General features: G+C 48.0%; 3 protein-coding genes across 3 annotated transcripts in view; 2 read left to right on the top strand and 1 right to left on the bottom strand.

The window, feature by feature from the left end:
• The first annotated feature begins 86 nt into the window (after positions 1–86).
• On the top strand, positions 87–15155 carry IP6K3 (inositol hexakisphosphate kinase 3). The gene is made up of 6 exons (XM_075054598.1): positions 87–248; positions 4828–5155; positions 10076–10298; positions 11341–11513; positions 12149–12324; positions 13584–15155. The coding sequence occupies exons 2-6, from the start codon at positions 4957–4959 to the stop codon at positions 14052–14054; spliced, it is 1242 nt and encodes a 413-aa protein (XP_074910699.1). The 5' UTR covers positions 87–248; positions 4828–4956; the 3' UTR covers positions 14055–15155.
• A 1279-nt stretch (positions 15156–16434) lies between these two features.
• Positions 16435–20281, top strand: UQCC2 (ubiquinol-cytochrome c reductase complex assembly factor 2). The gene is made up of 4 exons (XM_075054599.1): positions 16435–16649; positions 18879–18953; positions 19310–19379; positions 20103–20281. The coding sequence occupies exons 1-4, from the start codon at positions 16512–16514 to the stop codon at positions 20195–20197; spliced, it is 378 nt and encodes a 125-aa protein (XP_074910700.1). The 5' UTR covers positions 16435–16511; the 3' UTR covers positions 20198–20281.
• A 1185-nt stretch (positions 20282–21466) lies between these two features.
• ITPR3 (inositol 1,4,5-trisphosphate receptor type 3) overlaps positions 21467–23547 on the bottom strand; it is a 43419-nt gene continuing 41338 nt past the window's right edge. The window contains exons 56-58 of the mRNA XM_075054595.1: positions 23288–23448; positions 22608–22769; positions 21467–22271 (exon numbers count right to left, since the gene is read on the bottom strand). Of these exons, the coding sequence (XP_074910696.1) occupies positions 22203–22271; positions 22608–22769; positions 23288–23448 (392 nt within the window). The 3' untranslated portion in view covers positions 21467–22202. The remainder of the gene's footprint in view (positions 22272–22607; positions 22770–23287; positions 23449–23547) is intronic.

Genomic DNA, 23547 nt, shown 5'->3' with positions numbered 1-23547 from the left:
CTTTGTTTTCCTTTAACACCCAAGGGTGTTTCTCCCCCCCGTTAAAGCTCAGCTGTCAGCTGGACATACCAGGCGCTTGCCAACACCGGCGGCAGCAGTCAGGTGATTGACCAAATGTCCGCAGGCTCCCCCAGCTCCCTCATTTCTCCTACTTGAACCACACCGAGAAGCAGCAAGAAACCCAGCCCGGGCAGCACCCTGAGCCCACACTCGCCGCTGAGCCCGGACCGGCCACATAAACCCAGCAGGTGAGGTCCAGGGTGGCTTCTGCATCAGCACCGGCTGCCTTCCAGGGCAGGATGAATACAGGCAGGATGAACAAGCACTGGATTTGGGAGAGCGGGTGGGATATTATTAGGAAGGCTCCGAGCACAGCTGTGGCTTGCGGGAAGGAACGGGAGCGAGAGGGACAGCCGGCACCTGGGGGGTCGGTGTGAACCTCTGGAGCAACCCGGGGTCTGCAAAAAATGAGCCTGGTGGTTTTTGATTCTCTGTTGTGCTCGTGGCGTTGCCAGAAAGTGCGGAGATGCTCGGCAAAAGGGCAGATGGTGTTTGGTGGTGTGAAAGGCAGAAATCAGGCAGGGGGGTGAGGGGACCTATGCCCTTTCCTGCAGGATGTGGTGGCACCGCGTCCCCCCCGTCCTGCGGCACTGCCGGCAGCCCCAAGCTTGCTACCGCAGTCCAAAGGCACCTTCCCGCATCCCGCTGGGAAGCCCAGCCCTCTCCAGCCCCGCTGCTGCCCCACACCATGTCCTGGGGGGTGGGCAGGGGGCTGTCAGCACCCTGCCAGCCCAAGATAACACGACTTCTATCCCTCCCCATAGATCCTGCTGCTTCCCGCAAAGCAGCCAAATAAATCCATCAGTGCAGCAAACTGAATCTTTGCATCTTCTTCATGAGGGACGTGGGGACCAGTCATCAACTTTACGAACATCATTTTCTTTCAGGAAAGGAAACATAAGATAAAAGAGCTGAGGGTTTCTGCACATAAGGATTTATGGCAGGATGGTTAGAGCTGGATTTCTTGCCGAGACCTGAGCTTTTCGCTCCCAGCATGGTGCTGCCCTGCAACTATTTCTGACTTTGGCTGTAGTCTAGGGAAGAGCAGGAAAGGCAGACCTGAAGGTTCATCGAGGGTTGCAGCCGCTTGCCTGCCTGCGCAAACAGCCCAAGTCTGCTTCAAGCTGGGATGGGATGGGTGCTGAGCTGGAACTGGTAGCATTTTCCTTATGGCCAAGGCATTGTGGATTTTGGAGGCACGAGGCCAAAGACTGAAGGGAAATGGGGCAACGGGGCTTTGCAAAACACACCCGCGCCTCGCTCTTGGGCTGGGCTGGTGCTTGGTGCAGGAGCTGGCTTTGGTTCCGGGTCAGCTGCCGTACCAAGAGCTGTGGATATACACATCTCTTCAAATTAACAGCTATGTTCTTTTCTCACCTTTTAATGAAGAAAAAAAAATAAATTAGCAGCCCCCTGCAGTGCTTGAAACCCAATTTTGCAGCACGGTGTTTTGGGATGCTCTGGAGAGGTGGGTCCCCCAGAGGGGAAGGTGCTGACCACTATATGTAAGACCTAAGAATGTGGTCCCATGCTGACAGAGCACTTGTATTTAAAGTGATTTTGCCTTTTAATATCCCAAAGTATTTCTGCTAAGAAGACTCCAGGCATTTATGAGGCATGGGCTTTCTCCTAGGGCCGGGCTGTCTGTGTTCTGCCCCCACGTCAGACTCAGAGCCACAACGGTTCTGCTTGGGACAGGATGGAGTAGGCACTAATTAAAGATTAGAGAATTTAATCTGCTTGATTTCTTTTGGCTGTGCTTAGAGTTGGGAATAAACAACCTGTTTAGCTCAGACTTTTTTGACATTTGGCCCTAAATGAGAGCAGGGCAGCGGGTAACGGTACCTGGCAATCAGTCCCCCCCCAAGCCCTGGCTCGTGCTGCCGGCAGAGCTGTGACCTGGCCGGTGCCGATCAGCCTGGCAGGTCCTCGTTACACATACACGATCGTTAGAAAATAAAGTCTGGCTCAGGCCAGCGATGCTGCTGCGATGCACTGGAAGGGAAGGTGGTGTGTTCTGACAGTCACTGGGGAGAAGAGCCAGGGAGAGGCAGATGTATCTTGGTTTCTTTTTCTGGAGAGGGGAGCTCTCTGTATTTTCCTTCCCCAATATTTTCTGAGTCATCTTCATCTGCAATGCCTGGGTTGCTTTTTTTTTTTTAAGCTAGGGGAAGAATATTCAAGGTTTCTGGTTTTGTTTTTGAGGATACAGATTTATCTGTAATTCCGTGTATTTTTAGTGACGTAAATATCTTTTGGCATTCACGATAACTTGAGCCAGCAGAAGTGATTTATTTTAAGAGTGTCTTGTTTCAGAGTAGCTCAGAGCAGCTCAGTAAGTGTTTGCGGTAACATTTATCTGCTCCGAATGGACAAGCTGCTTCAGAACAAAAACTGAATGAAAAGAGCTCCTTTCTCTTACTGCAAATCTTGCTCCAAGTTTTGCTTAAAAGAAAACAATAAGAGCCTTATCAAATTGGGTTTTTTCCCCCAACTCTCTTCACAAAGCCAAGGTTGCCAGAATTGTGTGTTATGTCAGCTGAGTTTCAGCCTTGGACTGTCTCTGAAGCAATAAATACCGAACTGAAGTCATGTTGCGTGCTCTGCTCCAAAGAGGTGTTATGACAAATCTGCTCGCTTTTTGCTTTTCTCCTTTTTTTTTAAGGAGGGGAGGAGGGAAAAATTTAAAAAACCACAACAAACCTGCAGCTTTCAAGGGAGAAATCCTCTTTAAGAGTTGCCGCAACTTAACAAAATGCTAAATGCTTTTATTAACTTCTAGAAAAGCTCTGAAGAGCTGCTTTCTTCCCTGGCTGAAAAGCATTTGTTTAAGTGGCCTGGCTTTGTTCCCTTCACGCCGTACGGGCTGATAATTGTAGAGTAGAAATTCCTCTCCAAAGTGTGTGGTGATGAAAGAATAGAAAAATGGGGGGGAAAAAACAAACACCTTGGGGAAGGTAAAGGAGTTGCTCTGTGTGCTTTGAAGGTAGGAGTGTTTCTTCTCGCCCTTCTTTGCCTTCAACCCACGTCATCCCACTCCTCCAGGCGAAAAACAAAATGGGCACCTGCGCTGAGTGCTTGTTTGCTTGGTGGTTTAATTGCAGCAGGAGGAGCATGAAGGGGAAATTTAAGCAGCAGAGCTTTGGCTCTTTGTTGCAGGATGAGGAATACGCTGCATTTCAGTGGTTAAAGCTCCCAGGTCGGGCTCTAAGTGCTGGTTCTGGAGGAAAGGCTGAGCCTTGCCCTGCTTGCAGAGACCCCGGAGCAGCCTGGCAGCTGGCTGCCCGTGATGGGAAACTCCAGGTTTATTCCTGGCGTGAGCAGGGAGGTACCACCATCCCTCTGCTGTTCTCCATCTCCTGGTTAAGGAGGGGGTGATGGTGCTGCCCCAGCAAGGCTTGGGGTTGGCAGAGGTGGTGTCACTCACCCCGCAACACATCCCGGGGGCTTTGCTAGAGAGAAACAGATCTTCCAAAGACGTTATTATCTACTGCACTGGGGTTTTGCTAGCAAAAGTAGGATGCAAAACTCCCCAAGCTGTGCTGAAGCTGGAGGAACAAGGAGAAAGTCAACCGTGCTAACGGGGCAGGGAAATGAGGGATCTGCACACCCCTTTCTGAGGGCTGCAGGAACACGGACCAGTCCTCAAAAGGATGATTTTATTTTTTCCCCATCCCTTTTAGTTTGGGGTCTGGAGTGTCTTCCTCTGCTTTTACTGCCTCAGTAGTATGAAGCCAGACTGCTTCTCCAGTGTAAATATTAGCTCAGCTGCCTTTTTGTCTTCCTCAGTGGTTATGGGATTCCCCTGCCTGATGTCCACCAGAGCAAGAGCCATCCATGGGCTTCTTGCAAAGAATAAAGTGAAAGACTGGGTGTTGCTGGGTGCTTTCAAGAGAAGCCAGGGTGCTGCTGCTGAGGCGGTGTGGCACAGATGAGGTCCGTGTCCATGCTTTTCCTGCGTTACTGTTTTAAAGCCAGGGCTCGTTGCTGTCAAAATCAAGGAGGAATTTCTCTTAGGGGCTAGAATCAGGAACGGATCTCTTGCTGGATGCTCCTTTGGGCTGTAGCAGAGAGCAGGGCTGGAGAGCTCGGGGGAGCCAGCGCTTGGGTGCGAACCATCTCGGTGCTGGTTTGATGTGTCTTCATGCCATGTGTTAGCACGGTGGAGGAAACACTCCTGCTAATGCTCTGGTGTTAAATGACAGGGAATGTCACAAACTGAGGTTTCTTTAGAAGGTGCAGAAAATGTTGCTAACCCCATCAGCAGTGTTAAGAGACGAGGGACTGCCCAGGGACGTGAGCTTGCAGAGGCTTTATTAATAAACCTCCTTTGCAAGGAATGTCCTAGCTTGGGAAGGACTAGGACCATCATTAACGTTGTCTTGTAAGGCAAACTGGGGCTGTTTCACAGCAAGGGGTGTCATTAATACAGCGTATTAATAACCTGGCATTACCGGTCCAAGGAATGCCCTGATCCAGCTGCTTTGACAAGGCCACCGCATTAACTCGATAGCTCTTCTCGATCATTCCCCTCTGTTTCTTTTGCACCCAACAGGTCTAAATTGGGTCTTTTCCGGACAGTGCCAGCCCCTGGGGCACTTAAAGATCTCATCCCACCCGGCTGCTCCCTCCATGCCCGGCCCCGGCTGCGGCGGGCAGTGCGAGGCCAGGCTGTGCTCCCAGCCCTGCCAGGATGCCGGCACGGATGGTGGCTTTGCGGTGGCTCGTCCCCCTTTCTCACACTCCCCGATATCCTCTGTTTTGCAGATACCATTGCTGAAAACCCAGAGTGGGTGTTAACTGGCCCGGCGCGCTATGTCCCAAACTCCTCTTCTGATCCCCCTTCGCTGCTACTAAAGGGGAGCGAGCCCCCCCCCCCGCCTTTCACCCAGCACCATGGTGGGACAGAGCCCCCTGAACCCCGGCGAGAGCAGGACCGCCGTCCTCCTGGAGCCCTTTGTCCATCAGGTGGGCGGCCATATGAGCATGATGAAGTACGACGAGCACACGGTCTGCAAGCCCTTGGTTTCGCAGGAGCTGAGCTTCTACGAGTCGCTGCCCTTGGCCATGAGGCAGTTCACGCCCCAGTACAAAGGTAAGGGACGATGCTGGGGAAGGAGCTAAGGGCTGGAAGTGTTGTCGCGAGGATTAGTCCTGAGATTTGGGATAAGGGGACTAGTGGCAGTGCGGGAGGTACCGGCTGGCTCGGTCGGGCTGGGTCTGAGCTGTGGAGCCCCATCACTAGGGCAGGTTTTGCTGAACAAGGATGCTTCCCGGGTGAGAGTGTGTGCAGGAGCAGGTCTGTGAGACTGGGAGGGTTTCCTGGGTCTCTGTGACTGGGGGGGCTCTCTGATGTCTAATAAGGGTTGAGAGCTGGCTGATGGCACCAGGAGATCCTCCTCTCTGCCCGTCCCCTTGCTGCCATGGTCAGCTTTGGTAACACTGCGGAGTGCCGTTATGTCAAATAGGGCTGAAATTTGTCTGTTCTTGAGGGGGACAGGCATGAGAAGACGGAGGCTGAGCACATGAACATGATATTCTCCCAGGCAGCCAAGAGCCTGGGCAGCGCAGGAGCGGGACAGAGAGAGTAAACACAGAAAAAACACAGAAAAGGGGGCAGGAGTAGGATGAGGTTTCCCAACAGTGTTTGCTTTGAGGATTTTGCAGATTGTGGCCCCAGATAAGCTGGTCTGATGGCATGCAAATGGCTACACTGAATAGGTTCAGGAAAGCAGGGACTAGGAGAGTCTTGTTCAAAAGAGGATTCCCAAGATCTGATGCATTATGTGCTCTGTTCAGGAGAGCTTTGAATTAGCATCCCCTGGTAAGAGAGGTTTTCTGTACCAGGAGCAGAGCTAAGGGTGCCTTTGCCCCACGTGCATGGCCCCATTGCTCCTGGCCTTTGTTTTAAAGGAGGTGAATGTCTGTGTCAGAAGCCGAGAAGTCGGTGAGGGCAAGGAAAGGGTCAGGGCTGGCACTAGCATGAGCTGGGGGAGAGATCCTTGGGGCCACCATGAAATATTGAGCCTGAAAAAACAGCCCAGGGCAAAAACCAGCCCAAGCATCACTTTTGTTGGGTGCTCCACCTTAGCCAAGCCCTGCTCCCCCCAGTGTTCCTGTGAGCACTGGTCCCAAGGAAACCAGAGGTACAGACCACTTAACTTCTTAAAAATCAAATCCAGGGAGCTGTCCTGCCACAAGTGAAACCTTCCCGGGACAGGGAAGAGCCTTCTGCCTGCCCCTCTGCTTGGTGCCCCCCATCACTGCCCGGTCCCCCCCTTCAAACACCTCCCCTGTCCCTAACTCTCCTTCCCCTGAACCACTTTCCCAGCTGAATTTCTCAGCTTAGCTACTGAAAAGCAGCACTTGGTGTCTGGGGGGGGTCCTTGTATTTTTTTAAGACATCCTCCCTCTCTCCCTTTCTTATTCCCTCACTATTTCTGCTTTTACTGCCAGACTTGTGCTGCTCATAAAGCTCCTGACCCTGGATTTTTGTGAGAGGCGAGAAGCTCAGCTGTCGTGTAAAAACTTAAAATATCTTTTGGTCCTTCAGCGTTACAGAAAAGAGCTCAGAGTGTCAGCCACGATTTCGATGTGCTTCCAATCCAATCTTCCCTTTCGCAGAAAGTCAGGGGCCTTTGCAGATTTATGGGACAATATTAAGAAGATGCTTAAGAACGAAAACAAGTCTTCCTCTAAGCAATTTTCTTTAGCCACAGCCAGGGTTCAGTGCTGGAAAGCTGGGCCCTGCTCTGTCTCTCTAATAAAGATGTTAAGCAGGCCCAGCTTATCAGTTCAGGGGTGGCCCGCTTATTAATACCTTTTTGTCTTCTTTTTCTCTTCTGTTACAAGTCCCAGTGAGTTTTGCGATGAGGGGTAATTAAATAGCAATTCTTTTCCAATTTGGCATTGGGCACACACACATTTTTTACTCTGATTATAACTGTCCCAGCCCTGAATGCCAGGCAAATTAGAGGTGGAACATTTTCCCACGAGGGTGATGGGGGGGATGAGCATCAGGGGGAATAATCCTGAGGTCTTCATCACCCATTCACACGTGTCTGTGTTCCTCATCTCTATTCTTAGGCTGCCAGGGGGCGGCTCGGGGACCATTATGTAATGATGACATTATGTGCAACATTGATCAAATGTCATCATTCAATCTAACACCGAGTCGGCTGCTTAAAAAATGTCTACCGCTCGCTTAACCATTTCAGGCAGGTTGGCGACCTTGGGACCAGCTTTTCCCCACCTGCCCCTTGCAAACCTCTGCCTGCCCCAAGCTGAGCTTGCAAGGGGATGCTGGACTTGTTTTCAAGCCCAGTTCTGCTCAGATTCCTATTGCCCGCGGCAGTAAATAAATGCACTTGTAAATTTAAAAATAAATCCATGAGGGTAGAGCAACATAGCAAAATGCTCCTGAGGATCACTGGGATGCCACTAGCATGGTGACAGCACCCGTAAATACCCACCGGCTGTCTCGCTGGTGCTGGACAGGAGAGGCATTGTGGCTTTGGTGACACTAAAAGGCCAGCAAAGATGTTTTCTTGTTGCAATAAAAGAGAAGATCAGTAGCCATGTGTTATAGATTTGTTTTGCGTACATAGGTCACTTGCAGGACATATGCAAAACCCGTATGGAAGCACACCAAGAAACAAATGTATTTTTCAGGCTGAGACGTAGGTTTTTGAAGACAGAGTTTTCAACAGGAAGGAGTGAGAGGATCACATTCCCTTGCAATTTAACTGCTCCTTCTTGCCTTTGAAAATCTCCCCATTAATTTTCATATTAATGTAAGATACTTAAGAACTCTTAGTTTCATGCTATATATAACATTTTTAGGGCCAGATTGTCAGCACTATGTAAATCAGCACAGCTCCATTGACTTGCAGATATGTAACTGGGACAGTTTTTAAGGTTACAGGCTGCTATAGCGCCATAACTGAGGCATAGTGCTAGATTTGGAATCGAGGACTCCGTTCGCCTCACAGTGACTTTTTAAAAATAAAAAGGCTTTGATTTAGGCAAAAGATACACTGGCTTTTTTTCCTGCCTACTTCCCTTGAAAATTCAAAGCAGGCATCTGAGCTGGTAGGAATTTTGCTTGCTCTCAGGTATCTGTATATGGATTTTTTACGAATGGGACTCAGTGAAAGATCAGGTGGGTAATGTTGGAGCCTGAGGAAGACAGAGCTCCCTGTGCTCACCATCACCATGAGCAAAGGACTGAGATAGATAGCTAAAAATATTACTTACCCCCTAATTAAGGTTTCCAACCCCCAGCTCCCTTAGCAGAGCAGCCTGTGTATATTCTTCCCCCATTTCAGTGCAAAATTAGCTGATTTAACTGAGCCTGTCATGGCATGCTGTTCGGATTAATGCTGATTTTACAGCAAAAGTGAACAGAAATGGTCGTGGTACCTGAGCAGAGGGGCTGTACAGAGGGCAGGAGGGCAGTGCATCTGACTACAGCTGGAGCTGCAGGGTTTTGGGGTGCAGGACCTGGGGAGGAATGGGCACCCCGAGTCTAACGGAGGTGGCCGGTGACTGCAGACACACAGGGCTCCTGCAACTCAGGCGGTGAAAACCTCCCTCAGTCAGCAAAACTCAAGCAGGCAGGACTCTGCGCAGACAGAGAGGGCAAATCCTTGTGTCTGTGTTTACTTACTATAATCTCACTTTAAATGGAGAAAAGAGAGTTTGCATATTTATTTGCTTCGGCAAATTTACTTGGGAGAACACAGCTCCCTTGTTTGTAAAGCTGCCGAAATGCATCTCCCCGCAGTGCCCAACAGACCAAGTGAGGATGCCCTGGGGAAGTTGGATAAAATCCAGCTCCACGTATCGCTAACAGGGGCTCTTTCCAGTGACGAGTTTTGCTGGTCCAACAGTCTTGCCCGTCCTCTTTTGGATCTGCCTTAGTGCAGCTAAGACTTGAAAGCAGCAGGGTACGACTCATGCGGCTGGCATCCCCTCGGAGCCCCAAAGGGCGATGCTCTAAAATTGCTTCTGCTGCCATGAGAGGCTCAGACAGGCTTGACAGAGGGCTGCAGGAGCGGGACTGCGGTTATCAGCCTTTCCCAGAAAGGTCAGAGCCGTCTGCTATGCCAGTCACGGCCATTCCTGCTCTGTCATTTGAGACTGCGGAGGCAGCCGTCCCCATGGCAGGGATGGGCTCAGACTGGGTTAAACATGTGATGGGCTGAATGGCATTTGAGCCCTGCGATTCCTGTTAGAGTCAAGGAAAACTGCAATGCTAAAATACACAATGATGTTTTAAGCACTTAGGGTGGAAAGGAATAATCTCCGGTCACGGTCATGTTGCCCCTCGTGTGTGAACACTGGACATGTGAGGGTCTGGTCCCCCCGTGGGCTGTTTGGGTGCTGGGCTTCGGTGCTTGGGGAAGGACATGACCATAACAATCTATGGGCATCACGTATGCGGGCAGCGCTGCCAGCCCATGCCCATGCCTCTGCCCTTGCTCATGGGGGCTTTCCAATTAAAGGAAGCAGTTGGCATGCTGGTTGTCTTTGGAAAATTCCTTGTCCCCAACCCTCCCTTTGCTTCCTGCCAATGAAAATAATTTCCAACCTTGCCCTGTCTTAAAAAGTAATACCTAAATCCTTTGTCATAAATAAGCCAGGAGCTCCCGGTCCAACACAGGGGTCTTTGCTGGGTCACTTGTGGTATAGCAGAGAGTGGAGGGATGGAGGACGAAGGAACATGATATTCAGAGGAGGCAGGTTTCAAGCCAAGCTTTGAGAGGACAGAACATTAGAAAAGCCTGAGGCTGTTTTCCAGGGTCTCAGACTATTTATTGGCAGTTATTGGACCTCAAATCAGAGTGGGATCAGTGTGAGAGGCCACCGAAGTATGAGGAGGCAGCTGTCCTGCTAAGCACCAGCCCTTTCAGGAAGGCTGGACCACCTCAGGTTGGTGCAGGTGGTGGCCAAGCCTGTATGGTAACTCCCAGGTGATTCTCATTCTCATTTGGTTTTCCCCCTTTTTGTCCAGGCATCGTTTCCGTGCACCTCAAAAAGGACAGCCTCGGCAACCTGACCCTGATCGCCAGCCCCAGCCTGCAGACGGAGAGCTGCGGCCGGCTGGATAACGCCATCGGCGACTCCTCGGTGACGATATGGCACAAATGCAAGTGGGCTGCCAGCACCGGCACCGGCAGCGAGCACGCACTCGTCAAGTGGAGTCACACGCAGGTCACCAAGACCTTCAAAGACAGGTGAGGGTCTGTCCTGGGTGGGATGCTCCCTGCAATCTCCTCCTGGTCCTCACCTGCCGCTTTGGGTACGGTCTAACTGGCATGGGTTTTGTTGCACGACTCCTGGTTTAAGACAAAAAAGCCAAAAGCAATGCCCAGCCAAGGTGAAGAAAAGCAAAGCCCAAACTAGTGGCTTCATGGTTCATCTCTTCCCCGGCTTATGGATGGAGCGGGGCAGCTTTGGCTACTGCTGAGATGCTGTTCCTCAAATATGTGCCTCAAACTCTGCTTTAAACCTGTTTCCTCGGACCGCAGCATGCTCCAAAAGGAGGAGAGGTCCCATGAGAACAGCCATCAAGCACACAGCACGTAATGCCCTTCTGCTGGTAACCAGCCAGAAGTAGCAGCCTCGAGGTGGTTCGATCCTGTCCTCGTCCCAGGGGAGAGCCGTCTCTGAAAGGCATTGCGGTGCTTGCAAGCACACCGCGACCTTAGGGCTTGCGGAGGCTTTCCGCAAGACATCTTTCATCTCAACTGGTTCAGAAAAGACCTAGGTCAGCTATGACTGAAGGGTGCAATATTGCTATGGTGAAACTGCTGCCCTCGGCGTGATGGGAGTTACGGTTTTTAGATGAGCGAGACCAAGGAATGACCCTCCAAGGAGAACAAATCTCATCGCTCCTTCCCTCCCCTTCTCGAAGCCAGTCCCTCTGAATTGAGAATCATTCCTATTGTTGGACAATTTGCCTGTGTTGTGCCCGTTAGGTAGATAAATAGAGATTCCTGGTCATCGGTGCTATGAACAGCGCTTTTCGTAGGAGTCAAGCACGCTTTGAAATTATAATGAAAGAAAATATTGGCACCCAGCAATAGCTGGCTTTCTGAAAATTACTTTTATGGAGTAACAAAGGATCTCCGCAGGTTGGACATGATGAATATGTTTCCTTTGAGAGTCCCTGAAAATTTACCTTATCAAGTTTGAGGCTCTACAAAAGAGGAGAGGAGAGAATATTCTCTTCTGGAGCTTATAAACCAAACGTGTACTTTTGTGTGTTTTGTCTAGCTGCCCGGGGAAGATGCTATTGAGGACAGACCTTCAGTACCGCACAGATTCACTTTTGGAAGATGCAAATGGCAACCAGCCAGAAAGAAACAGCTACAACCCCTGGGGACTGCACTGTCACAGGCAGCACCTGAACCGCATGTCCTCCAAGCATAATGAGAACAAACTTCATCGTATCCTTTCTCCTCTCTCCCCTCCAGCATAGTCTTGGCTACAAGTAACAGCTTGTAATCAGTGTATGTTTTATAGCAGGGGTATGCATCCCTCCCCTGCCCAGGCTCTGGGAAAATACAGAATATAGTTGCTTTGTTATCTTCTCACACTGTTAATAAAAAGAAAAATAAGAAAAAGAAAAAAAACACTTCCCATAAAGGGTATTCAGCATAAGTCAAGGATCCCCTTGGCATACATTTAAAAACACAACTATATAGGAATTAGCAGCTGCCTCGCCTTTTATTTTCCTATTACACTTCATTACCCACCAGTCATGTGAGTAATACAGTTTAACAACTTCCCCCACACCCACTGGAGTCAGTATAGCACTGAGGCAAGGTGTCGGATTGACAGCCCAGGGCTATCGTGTCACTAGAGAACAGAGCTGTTGGTGCTTTAATTGGTAGGACTGTACTACAGTAAATTAACTGAAATTGGCAGCAAGGGGCCTATAGCAATGACATGTTGGTAAAATTGGCTCAGAAAGTCTCATTACAGTTGTGAGCTATTATGGAGAGCGTCAGCAGTTGCTCTGATTTAAGACCTCTTTCAATTAGAATTTAAAAGTATTGGGTTTCCCTTAACTCATGTTCAGAGTTTCTATTGCTTGAAAATGTGGTATCAAAATACAACTATCCCTGCATCCTGGACTTAAAGATGGGAACCCGGCAGCATGGCGATGATGCCTCGGAGGAGAAGAAAGCCCGGCACATCAAGAAGTGTGAACAAAGCACCTCTGCGTCTCTGGGTGTTCGCATCTGTGGGATGCAGGTAAGATGAAGCCTCGGTCTTTTTGGTGTTTGCCCAACACACGGCTTGAAACCAAGCAGGAAATCTAAAAGGACTCTTCGTTGGTGTAAATTGAAGCAGTTTTATTCTTACCTCCCACCAAATATAGGCTGGAAGAACTGGCGCCCCTGCTGTATGTCCTGTCCTCAAACAGGAGAGGATGCTTAGGGAAGAGTGTAGAACATGGCACAGATAGGGTAACCCTTTCCCCGTACCCCTCTTTGACTTCTGGAGATTTGGCTGCTTTCACAAGTGGTGGCTGCATAAGCATCACTCCACACCACTGCCACCAGTATGAGCAGCTGGAACCAGTTTACCCCAGCTGAGGATCTGCCTGTACATGAACACAGATGCCCCTCTCATGCTCAGCTCTTGGCTGCTGCACAAAAAAGAAAAACAAAAAAGCATCCCATTGCCTCGCTCATGCCTTCCCAGAGCTATCTCATCGTGTCGCCGCAAGAGCGAGGGGTTTATTTTGTGCTAAATATTATGGTTCCTTTTGCTCAAAATCGCTGCCCTTCCTTCTAGAAACTGAAACCATGCATTTGTTTCACTCACACTTCTCAAGCAGGTTTCAAAATGTTGTTCTGCTGTGCCTGCAGGATAATTATGAGAATGATGATTATAAAGCACATATATAGCAGCATAAACACTGGGTGTCAAACCCTGTGTCCCTTTCTGGTCTCCGACATCCTTCTGTTGAACAGATTATCCTTTAAATTACAACTGGCGTGTGAGCTAATTCTAAATTCACTCCCTCATTTCTTACTCAGTGTTACCAGAGCCTCACATACAAATTTCTGTCTACATCTTGTCTCTCTGTGTTTAAGAAAACAAGATTATTGCTACCCGTGCATTACGTATTGCGAGAAGGTACAAAGCTGGGGTATTCCTGTACTACTGCACACTCCTACCACAGCCGGAGGGAAAATGCTGTAAATCACTAGTGATGCAGATATGACTTATAGCTATTTGGGTTTCACAAAGGGGTAATTTATAGCAGTACAACAAGAATCTGCACTAGTGGTTTAAATTGAATAGTTTAAATCTCCAGAAAAGACAGGAGGTGGGATTCAGCGAGAAGCCTGCAGAACATTGCCAGCATTCCCAGATATTGCTAGACTGCAGAGGAGCTGTATCCCATTCCTCAGCTTGGCTCTGAACTTTTTAGATTAGGGTGAAATCTAGAGCTTTGGGAAAACTGAACAACTGAATCTGGATTGTTGCTCTCTTTCCTTAAGGTTTACCAAGTGGACACTGGCCATTTTCTCTGCAAAGATAAGTATTATGGAAGGAAACTCTCACCTGAGGGATTCAGGCAAACCTTGCACCAGTTCCTGTGCAACGGTAACCACCTCCGAACAGATCTCCTGGAGCCCATCATCCTGCGGCTAAAAGCTCTGCTTTCTGTCATTAGGAAGCAAAGCACTTACAGGTTCTACTCCAGCTCACTTCTCATCATTTATGATGGACAGGAGCACAAGGAGAACACGGCACCCTTGGATAATCACCTTCACTTCCAAAAAACAAACTGCACCATGTCACACGGCCCTAATCCCTCCAGAGTTGATGTCCGGATGATAGACTTTGCCCACACCACTTTTAAAGGCTCCAAATGCAATCACACCACTTATGACGGGCCAGACCACGGCTATATTTTTGGCCTGGAGAATCTCATCAAAATCCTTCAGAATATCTCAGAAGGAAAATGACAAATTCTGTGAAATAGCCTGGATTTACTAGTGACCGATAGCCCTGAAAAGTACCGCATTGGGTCAGCTGTATGGGACCCTCGCAGCTGCTGGATGTCACGTGCACGGTTTGGAATGAGAGCATGGACAGCTTGCTAGGAAAGTGCAAAAAACGCTACGTGCCATTACTGAACTCAAGCGTAAAAAGCAAAGAGCTGAAAGAATCTGCTCTGTCTGCAATCAATCAGAAGATTTATTTTCCTTTCTTGTTTTACTGCTGTCCTTGATTTATTTGTGAGCCAAAAGAAAGCATTACTTGAAAGAGTCTTAATGATAAAATAGGACCTGCTCACCTCTCCGCTCACGAAACCAAGCAGGCAAAGGAGATATTGTGCATTTGAGTGAGACTATTAAAATGAGCTGGCAGGTCTCAACAGATTGCAGCGTTACTTTCAACTCATGCTCAACGCTACAAGCTGAACAAAAAGACACAAGCGGGAGAGAAAAATGCACACCCTGACATTCACACTCCACATGCCCAGCGCTGCAAGACAGTCAGGTGTTCTCCGTACAGTGCGGGTGTTGAAACACAGGCATACAAGATGCTCCAGAGGTTCTGTGCTGCTTAAGGTATAAAAGCAGGGGGACCTCAGACCAAGAACTGGACCTCTCAAAGGTTTAATATCCCTGTGGGATTATAACAGGGCATGTTTCAGAAACCTTCTAAGCAAGGGGCTCCATAGGGGCTGGAAGTATGGGAAAGCAATGATTCTGTTAGATACCAGTCACAAAAAATGTTCACGTCGAGGTATTTTTGCTTAAAAAAAGTAAAAAAAAAAAAAGTAAAAAAAAAGTCTGAGATTGAGTCAGGGACTAAACATTAAAGGTCACCTAGATATTCTTTGATACAAATATTGTGTGTGTGTTTGAAGGAGAAATAACAAAAGACTCAAAATAATGTTTACAGCTTTTGTGGACAGATTTTATTATTACGGAACAAACATAATTCCTTCCTGCATGGTGTGGGAAACCTGAAAGAGAAGTCCTTACACAAGGAACAGAGCTACAGAACCCCATTACTGGGGAGTGGGGATATAAATAAAATTGTCTAAGTAACTCTCACCTGTTGTCTCTCTTTTTCACTTCCACAGCATCCTTAAGTTACATTATCTTTTGTTTAGGGCTGTATGTTTTGAAGAGAGTCGTTATTTCCACAGGTTTAAACACCAGATCTCAAGGGAGACTCCTTCACTTGTATTTTATTGCATACAGCTGGTGAATTGCTACAATTTATAGCTGGAAAATTTAAGTCATCTGGCCCAGCTGCATTATTTTACTTGGCCTAAAGTCCATCTGGGAAGACCTCATTATTCACTGGATATTGTTCACAGGGTTGCATTATTTCTTGCCCACAAACTCAGATGACTATAAAAAAAGCCACAAACACTCCGCTTCAATAGTGAAAGGATTGAGTCATCACTTGTCCTGGCTCACACGCCTGCACCGTGGTCCTGTGATCAGTGCTAATTGTGGCTGTTACCTGCTCTGCTGATGGGGTTTATACAGACCCACCTCAGCACCTGCATCACTGCTGAGCCTCTTGCTGGATGCGTGCACTGGGATGTCAGGTCTGAAAGTGGGGAAGGATGAAGAAGGCTCAAAGCATGACACCAGCAGCCAGACCCCCTCCTCAGCAGAGCCAAACACCCCCCTTGGCTGCACGCTGTTGCTCCTGGAAAGAAAATGGCAACCTGTTGCTTGAATAGTGACAGAAAGCACCTCGCTCCCTCCCTTTTCACCCCTTATATATAAGCATGTGATTATCAATTATTTAACCATTTGCCTGCCAAGAGGAGGAGCTCTGAGCCAGCGTACAACCTTACGCACTCCTCGTAGAGAAGGGGAAAAATAAGCAGACTTTCTAGGTTTTAAAACAGTCAGACACCAAGCACCAAGGTAGCTGTTACACGCCACTGGCTGCCTGGCCCGGGTATCTGCCACACCGCAGGAGCGAGATCCCTTTGCCAGCGGCGCAAAGCAGGACGCTTGGCAGCATAGGCAGCAGTCTAGCAAATAAACGCGGCAAAGCCAGGCTAACTCATCAGCTTCCCCTCACAAGCAAGAGGGCAGGCTGTGAGCCCACCGGGGGTGGTCCTCGGAGGGCTCTGTAAGAGCGGCCTTGCTCCCTAGGCCTCGACCCCCGCCCTTTTAGCGGCCTGGGGAGGGCCCGGCCTGGCAGTTCTCCCAGCCCTCACCGAGACTACCCCCGGGAGCGGGCGAGGAGGTGGATGGGGCAGCCTTTAGGGACCCCCCCAGCCCTTCTTTTGGGTGCTGCCCCCCGGGGACAGCGCTGAGGGGCACCCGCGGTTCCCGCTCTCCGCGGACGGCCCCGCGCATGCGCAACGCCGCCTGACAACCCCCCCTTCTCGCTTGCCGTAGGTCACGTGATTCCCTTCATGGCCGGCCCCGCCGGCAGCGATGGCGGCTACGAGGTACCGGCGGTTCCTGAAGCTCTGTGAGGAGTGGCCGGTGGAGGAGACGAAGCGGCAGCGGGACCTGGGCGTCTTCCTGAGGCAGCGGGTGGCGCAGGCCTTCCGTGAGGGGGAGAACACGCAGGTGAGGGTGGAGGAGGGGGCTCCCCGGCGGCGGCCTGTTCGGGGTGGGGGCGGCGAGGCGGGGCCTGGGCGGCGCAGGCGCCTCTTCCCTCCCGGCCTCCGGCTGTGGGGGGTGGGATACGGTTTGACGGTTTCTGGGCACAAACCTCAGGAGTTCGGTGCTGATACGGGGTTCCTCCCGTAGCGCCCCTCGCCTCCGAGCTCGCTCGGTTGCGGTTGAGGAGAAGGTTCTGCCTGCGGGGCTCCGCTGTGAAACGAGCTGCCCTCGGGTCCGCTCGGGACCCCGCCGAGCCTCCCTCAGGACCCAGGACAGGCCGGTGTCTGAACCGTCTGCTCGTCTTTGAAACACAAGCCCCAGTCAGCCACGTGGCTTGTTCCTCACATAGAACGAGCTGTGGTTTATAGCCAGTTCTTGCACCGTTTGCACTACGTGCTTTGGAGAACCCCATTCCCGTGGTTACGGCAGTGGGATACAAAGCATTGTGAATTTGTCAGCGCCGTGCTGGAATCGAGTTAATTAAGTGTGTTTTTCTCACCATACTGATAGGATGATAGTGTGGTGCACTGTGGAGTACATAGTGAAATGCAACATTGCCTGGTGCTGTTAGAATGCAGCAGTTATAAAACTGTATTCTGGCTACAGTCGTAATTGTGTTGGAGTTTAGGCTTTGGTGCTGCTATAAATTAGAGAAGCTAACGTTTGACTTGGGCTGCAGACCTTTACAGGCTTGGAGGTGGTGCTGTGGAATGTAAATGTGCCCTTTCTTAGCATAAAAACAGTGTTCCAGATATGCATTTCCTACTTCAAGGGGCCATTATAAGCACCTAATTCTATATTGGTCACCAGAACAGTCTGCAGCAGACATTTCGGAAAGTGCTTATTGCTTTTTCATATGCTCGAGACAGCTGAATATGCTGCACCAATTGGCTACAACATCCCAAAGCTGCCACTCATCTTGAAAATCTAAATTGATGCCTGCAGCGCTGATGTCAATTTGTATGTATAAAGGCTTAATACAGCAAAGGGAAATGTACTGGCAGACAGCAGGAGGAATGTCTGAGAAGAGAAGTAGAACCATAAAGGATACTTTATGAGTCTAATGTCTGTTTTATTCACATGGAATAAGATATGCTGATTTTACGGGGGGTGGGGGGTGGGGAGGAATACTGTTTCTGCTACCCATTTAACAGCTATTTCTGCTATCATTACTAAAACATTTAAAACATTAAGGGGGTCATTTGAAATGTGACTGCAAGATACGTTAAACTGAAGATCTCCTGCAGTGTTCTGGTGCTTACTCTTGATGGTCTGTCTGTCCCTATATCCTTTCTCCTGCAGCAGCCATTACCTACTGAATAAGGAGAGCCTCTCCTTAGTTTTCCTAGTTTGCACAGAGGAGGCATTACCCATGTTGCACTGAACCTGTGCCAAGTGTCCCAAGGACAGATGAGCTGTGTCATTTTATCCTGACATGTTTCTATTGATACTATTCTTATTCATGTATCCATTTTAATCTTTTATGTTTGATGTCATCGAGCAGCAATGCAGTGTTCTGGTTGAGTTGGCCCCCATTGTAAAATAGAAAACCAAGATGATGTGCCATCCATGCTGCTAAATAGATGGCTCTGCAAGGCAGATGCACCTGTCCAAGGCACCTAGCAGAGGTTTAGGTATTAGCAAGGTCTTTCCAACTTACTAGACCAAAATAGAAATCCACTTACCCTTCACAAGCTGTTCAGTGTCTTTCATGCTGCTTTTCCCTAATCAATTATAAACTATTTTTAGCCTGCACCAGGATTTTCTAACTTCCATCCTAGTATGTTATCTGATTTGATGCTTTAGAATGAAACAGGTGGCAAAACTGGCCTGTGAGCAAGAAGTCTCACAGATTTCGTAGCACTGGCCAATAAAAGTGCAAAGAAAAATGTCCAGCAGTATTCTCATTAACTGTGTATTCACAGTTGATCTGTCAGATCTTTTAGAGCTGCGTTTAAGGTCCATTCTGGAAATCGCATGCCTCAGTCTTGTAGGCCAAGCTGGTGAGAAGTGGAGGGGGAAGAAAATGGTCTGCATTCTGGAGCGGCATAGCAGGGGTCACCAGCATCCTGCATTGCGCTGAGAAGTCACCTAAGCTGCTCCTTGACTGTCCTTCTCACAAGCCTTGAAACGAGGTGGTTTTTGCTATCAGGTTTAAAATAGGACTTGTATGATACTTTTATCTCTTTCCAGATTGCTGACCCTGAGACCTGTGACCAAATGTATGAGAGCTTAGTCAGAATCCACACCAACTACTACAAAAACAAGGTGAGCTTTGGCATTAGCCATCATCCCTCTTTTAGGGGGTGAGTCACCACCTACTGCAGCTTGCTGCCTTGCCCCAGCAGGGTTTCTGGGAATGTTGAACAGACGAGTGAGCGGTCAGGTGGATGCAGCACTACCTGGTGCCTTTGGTCACTCCAGGAAAGCTGCAGTCATCTTGGCCTCTGTGACACATGTGAACAATGCAGATGATCTTGGTATGGATGAAGAGAATTCTTAGAGCTTGACTGAAAATGAGCTCAGACTCTACCATATGGTGATGTTTTTACCTTTTTTAATGCACTACAAGTAACATCTTTTTTTCCTCTCTCCTTCTCTCACCTACTTGCTCGCTTGTGAAGTATCCACGCCTGAAAGACACAAGCTTCACTGGAGTGACAGTAGAAGATTGCAAGATGATACTAGCAACAGGTACTCTTACTGTGCTTGATTTAAGAATAAGGCAGTGCAGGAGATAAAGTACATTCTAGTCTTTGTGGTGTTCACTGCATCACTTCTACTAAACACCTGTGACTAAAGGACAGAACGGGACTGCTGTGCAAATATATTGGATGTTTAATAAGGAGTAAGTTCAAGAATAATTGAGGAGATCTTCAGTAATCTATCAGGGTAAAAAGTTGATTGTATTTTGCGCTGGGCAGGAACAACAAAGGGTTTGCAAGGGCTCTTTGAGATCAGATAGCAGGAGCTATGTGGAAGAAATGCACATTTGCTATGTCATTCTGAAATGTATCTCAGCTTCTGTTTCACCATGTTCAAATTCACTTCAGTATTTCTTCTTTTGTATTAGACTTTGAGAGAAAACAGGGCACCACGATGCAGAAATACTCTCAGCCAGATCCTTTATGAAGTGCAGTGTAGGAGGCTAGCACAGTTTTGTTCTGCTCCAGTTCCTAACTTTGATTGCAGTGCGTGGAAAGTGAATAGTAGTTTGTTAGTGGTAAGGGACTCCCTGCACAATTGATTGGAAGGGTAAACAAACTTGCCTCAGGCCCTGAAATAGAAATTCATTAAGATGAAAAGTCAAAAAAGGAAAATATATTTAAAGAAAGCTGTTATAAAAGGGCCTTCATTCCTTTGCTCTTCTGCTTTTCTTCCTCTTTCCCCATCTCTCTCTCTCCCCTCCTTTTGCAGACGTTCTGAAACAGATGGAAGACATGAAAAAAGGGACATGGAAAAAACTGCGAGAGAAGTTTTATGCCAAGAAACCTGAGGAGGACTCGAAGTGATAGGCTAACTCCCAGATTCTCCGCTGTATATATTCCTAAAGCACTGTATGTTGCCATGATGAATAAAACCATTTATTCCTCTTAGCAACAGCATTTTTCTTCAGACCCACACCTTACACCCTTCATATTTAGTGCCCCCTCTGTTTTTTTTCCTGAAAATCTAGGAGATAGCTTAACACATCTGTGCTGAAACCATATTGGAGCAATGTAGTGCAGAGGAAGGAACTTTTGTGATGTTAGACCTGATCCTTTCTATTACAAGAAATGGAACAACCAGGAGATCCACAGAGCAAGTAGGCGCAACCATGTTAGCTTTAAATTTGCTTCTGAAGGTAACAGTAGTGATGATGTGAAAATGTAGCTATGCTTGTGTTTCTCTGTGTTAGCACTGGTAACAGTGAAATCGAGGGAGGGATAACTTTAGTTGTCACATTTATTTTCCTTTTGAGAAGACACAGGAGAGGACTGAGGGTGACTGTTTACCATGGTGACAGTGGAGCAGTGTAAGAGTTTGAGAATTCAATCAAATGTTGCAGCGGTGTGTTGCTGGTCAAGGTAGCTATATGCAGATTTCCTTCAGTGGGAAGAGAAGGTTCTGTATGGGTTACTACATATTTGAGGGATAAAGATGATAGGTTTTAATGACAGGTTGGTATATAGGGCCATAAACATATTTCAAGTGTAATTAGTCCATTGCTATGGCCTATTTTTATTCCTTTTTAAAGCTTTAATGCTTGCATCAGTGTCTATTCTTGGGAGGCACAGGCACAGGACTGCAGTTGGGGTGGCTGCAGCACTGCTTGGCTTGGGAAGGATGAGTGTCTAGAACACAGCTATGCCAGGACTCTGCTTGGCTCCGGGCAGCACCAACAGCTGCTCCTTTTTATGTATTTGAACAGTGTTTTCCTGGCAAGTAGTGAAAGAATTTGAAACTTTGCAGCAGGCTCTAATCCAAAGCTTCAGAAAACAAGGCTGGTGTTCAAGGTAGTTCTTCATGGTGGCATTCTTCTTCATTTTCTGACTGGAGCATCGTACTACATTTTAACATTTAACATCTGGAGCTGAGAGTATTGGGTTGTGGAGTACCTTGGGTAATACAGCCCTGGTTTGGCTTCAGGTCCTTGGGTTGTTCTGTATTTTTATTTATAATGGCCCCATTACATACCAGAATGCGCAGGAAGGGAGCTTTCTTTACCATTTAAGTTTTTATTATAACATGATTTTGTATTTAATTTAGTTAAGGCAATTTACACTTCAGTTCTTAAGTAACAACAATAACAAAAAAAAAAAGTAAAACATTACACCAGAGATGAAACTAAAACACAGGACACCCCTTCACAGTGAACTCCTGTAAACCTGCAGTTTCCTACTACTCCTGCCCAGATATTCTTGGTCCACAGAATGCAAAAGACTAGTTCACACTAGTACAAGCTTGGATGCTCATCCTCATCTGGTGAGTTAAATTAACAAATCCGTCTCCTTGAGTTTAGCTCCTCTTTACTGCACCACAGTGATGAACAGAATTCTTTAAATGGAGAGGGATCAGCATGGAGCAGGCACAGCAAATACGATGGCTGGTTTGCAAAGATCCACATGTACTAGTGCCACTCTTGGAATAAGTTAAATATTGCAGCCCTATAGCTAGTTACACTACATCTGAGGGGGAGGCCATCAGAATGTAGCGCATGGAGATAAAGATACAACCCTCCACATTTGCAAAATAAAGAGTTATTGCAATGAGGAATAAAAGTCCTGTATAATTTATCTTCCTACAAGGGCATTAGAGTACAGTGTGGGTCCAGGTATTGTGAGGAATCCTGGCCAGTCCCTGGTTCCTGAATTGCTTACAAGCACTCTAAGGAAAATGTTGGCTGTGAAGCCCTTCTGCATGGTCCGTCTTTCTCTGACAGTGACATCCATGCGTGGAACCCAGAAATAAGCAGCCTCGTTAGCTGATACATATGTGTAGTCCCTCAGTGGGCGAAGCCGATGCTTCTTCTGTGTCTTAGTGGTTCATGGTATTCTGGACGTCCACAAACCCCATCCTTTGTCTGCGCTTCCGTTGCTCTGTCATCTAGAGTTCAAACAAGGACACAAGCGAGGTAGGAAATCAGGCCTTCTTTCTATTCACTAACATGCGCTTCAAGTGTGTGACTGACTAGGCTGCTTTAAGGGTCTGCCAGAAAACCCTATGAGTTGGACTCTAGCTGTATCAGAAAGCACATGTCCCAAGTGTCCCCAACCCCCCCCAAAAGAGCTACAGGAGCCCTTTGCTTTGTATCTGAAGTTGTACTGGCTTGAGCTGGTTCTGCCTCCTGTTCCTTGCAATCGGTGTCTATTTTGGCAGGGACAGCGGGTTTCTACAGTCAGGTGTTCCTCAAGTGTTCCTATTTTAAAAAGTGTTTAGTACCTGTTCCTTCAGCTCATTCAGCTGGGAGGTGAGATGGGACACCAGCTTCATCGTGGTATTGAGTTTGTCTTGAAGGTTTCGGATCTCATTCTGTTCCCCTTCCCCTTCATTGCTGACCAGCGACATGGCTCGCATCCGGGGGAACCAGTCAAGGTTCTTGTTCTGGAAAGGTGACCATGGAGAATGGGAATTGGAGAGGGGGTGAAGAGGAGGGAACAGACCTGGTAGGATTTCACAGGAAGCCTGCCTATGCTTAGGGATTAAGAAACTCTCAAAGGCTTGTCTTGTCTGTATCTTTGCAAGTTTTCCACAAATGTTTCTAGTTTTTTTCTTACAGCCTTCTGGGCTTGAGTTCAGAAGTTTCTCTTTTCTAAATTTCCCCTCCCTCCCTTCTTGCCTTGAAATCACCTTGGAAGTCACACTCTCTACTGCTTGGTTCTGCCCTTGGTTCAATCCTTAAATACACAGTACAAAACATCAAATAGACAATGTGTTGTTGGCTGAGATTGCAAAGTGGAAATAACCAGCTAAGAACGAACTAAGGCACAACAACGTTATTAAATATTTTCCAAAAGCTCCTTCTCAAAACTGTTTTTCTTTGGCAAGCCCATTGTTCTCAAATATTTCCCCAGGGTAGGCAGGTTGCAGTAGTGAAAGAGCTACCCTGAGAAGACACGTACCTTTATCATCTGTGCCACGTAACTCTCTGGCCCCGTGTAGTCTGTCTTGTTCTTCACTCGCACCAGCACGATGAAATACAAGTAGTTCCACATGTTGTGCTCATATTTAATATGTTCCTCAAAGGACACTGTCTTGTTGTCAAACTTGTCCCTTTCAAGTCCTGGGAAAGGCAGTCAAGAACAGAGAAGGTGGAGGGAGGAGATGGGGAGGGGAGGAGAAGGTAAGAAGTGAGCAAGCAAACAAATGTGAAAGGAAGTAC

This window comes from Buteo buteo, chromosome 23, assembly GCF_964188355.1.
Source record: "Buteo buteo chromosome 23, bButBut1.hap1.1, whole genome shotgun sequence".
NCBI lineage: Eukaryota > Metazoa > Chordata > Aves > Accipitriformes > Accipitridae > Buteo > Buteo buteo.
The sequence above is the reverse complement of the archived record's forward strand: the minus strand, read 5'-3'. Positions and strand labels throughout refer to the sequence as shown.

Coding starts and splice junctions, on each gene's coding strand:
- UQCC2 (XM_075054599.1), top strand. CDS start 16,512: ATGGCGGCTACGAGGTACCGGCGGTTCCTGAAGCTCTGTGAGGAGTGG. Junction 18,954..19,309: donor CCAACTACTACAAAAACAAG/GTGAGCTTTGGC, acceptor TCGCTTGTGAAG/TATCCACGCCTGAAAGACAC. Junction 19,380..20,102: donor CAAGATGATACTAGCAACAG/GTACTCTTACTG, acceptor CTCCTTTTGCAG/ACGTTCTGAAACAGATGGAA.
- IP6K3 (XM_075054598.1), top strand. CDS start 4,957: ATGGTGGGACAGAGCCCCCTGAACCCCGGCGAGAGCAGGACCGCCGTC. Junction 5,156..10,075: donor GTTCACGCCCCAGTACAAAG/GTAAGGGACGAT, acceptor CTTTTTGTCCAG/GCATCGTTTCCGTGCACCTC. Junction 11,514..12,148: donor TAATGAGAACAAACTTCATC/GTATCCTTTCTC, acceptor ACTCATGTTCAG/AGTTTCTATTGCTTGAAAAT.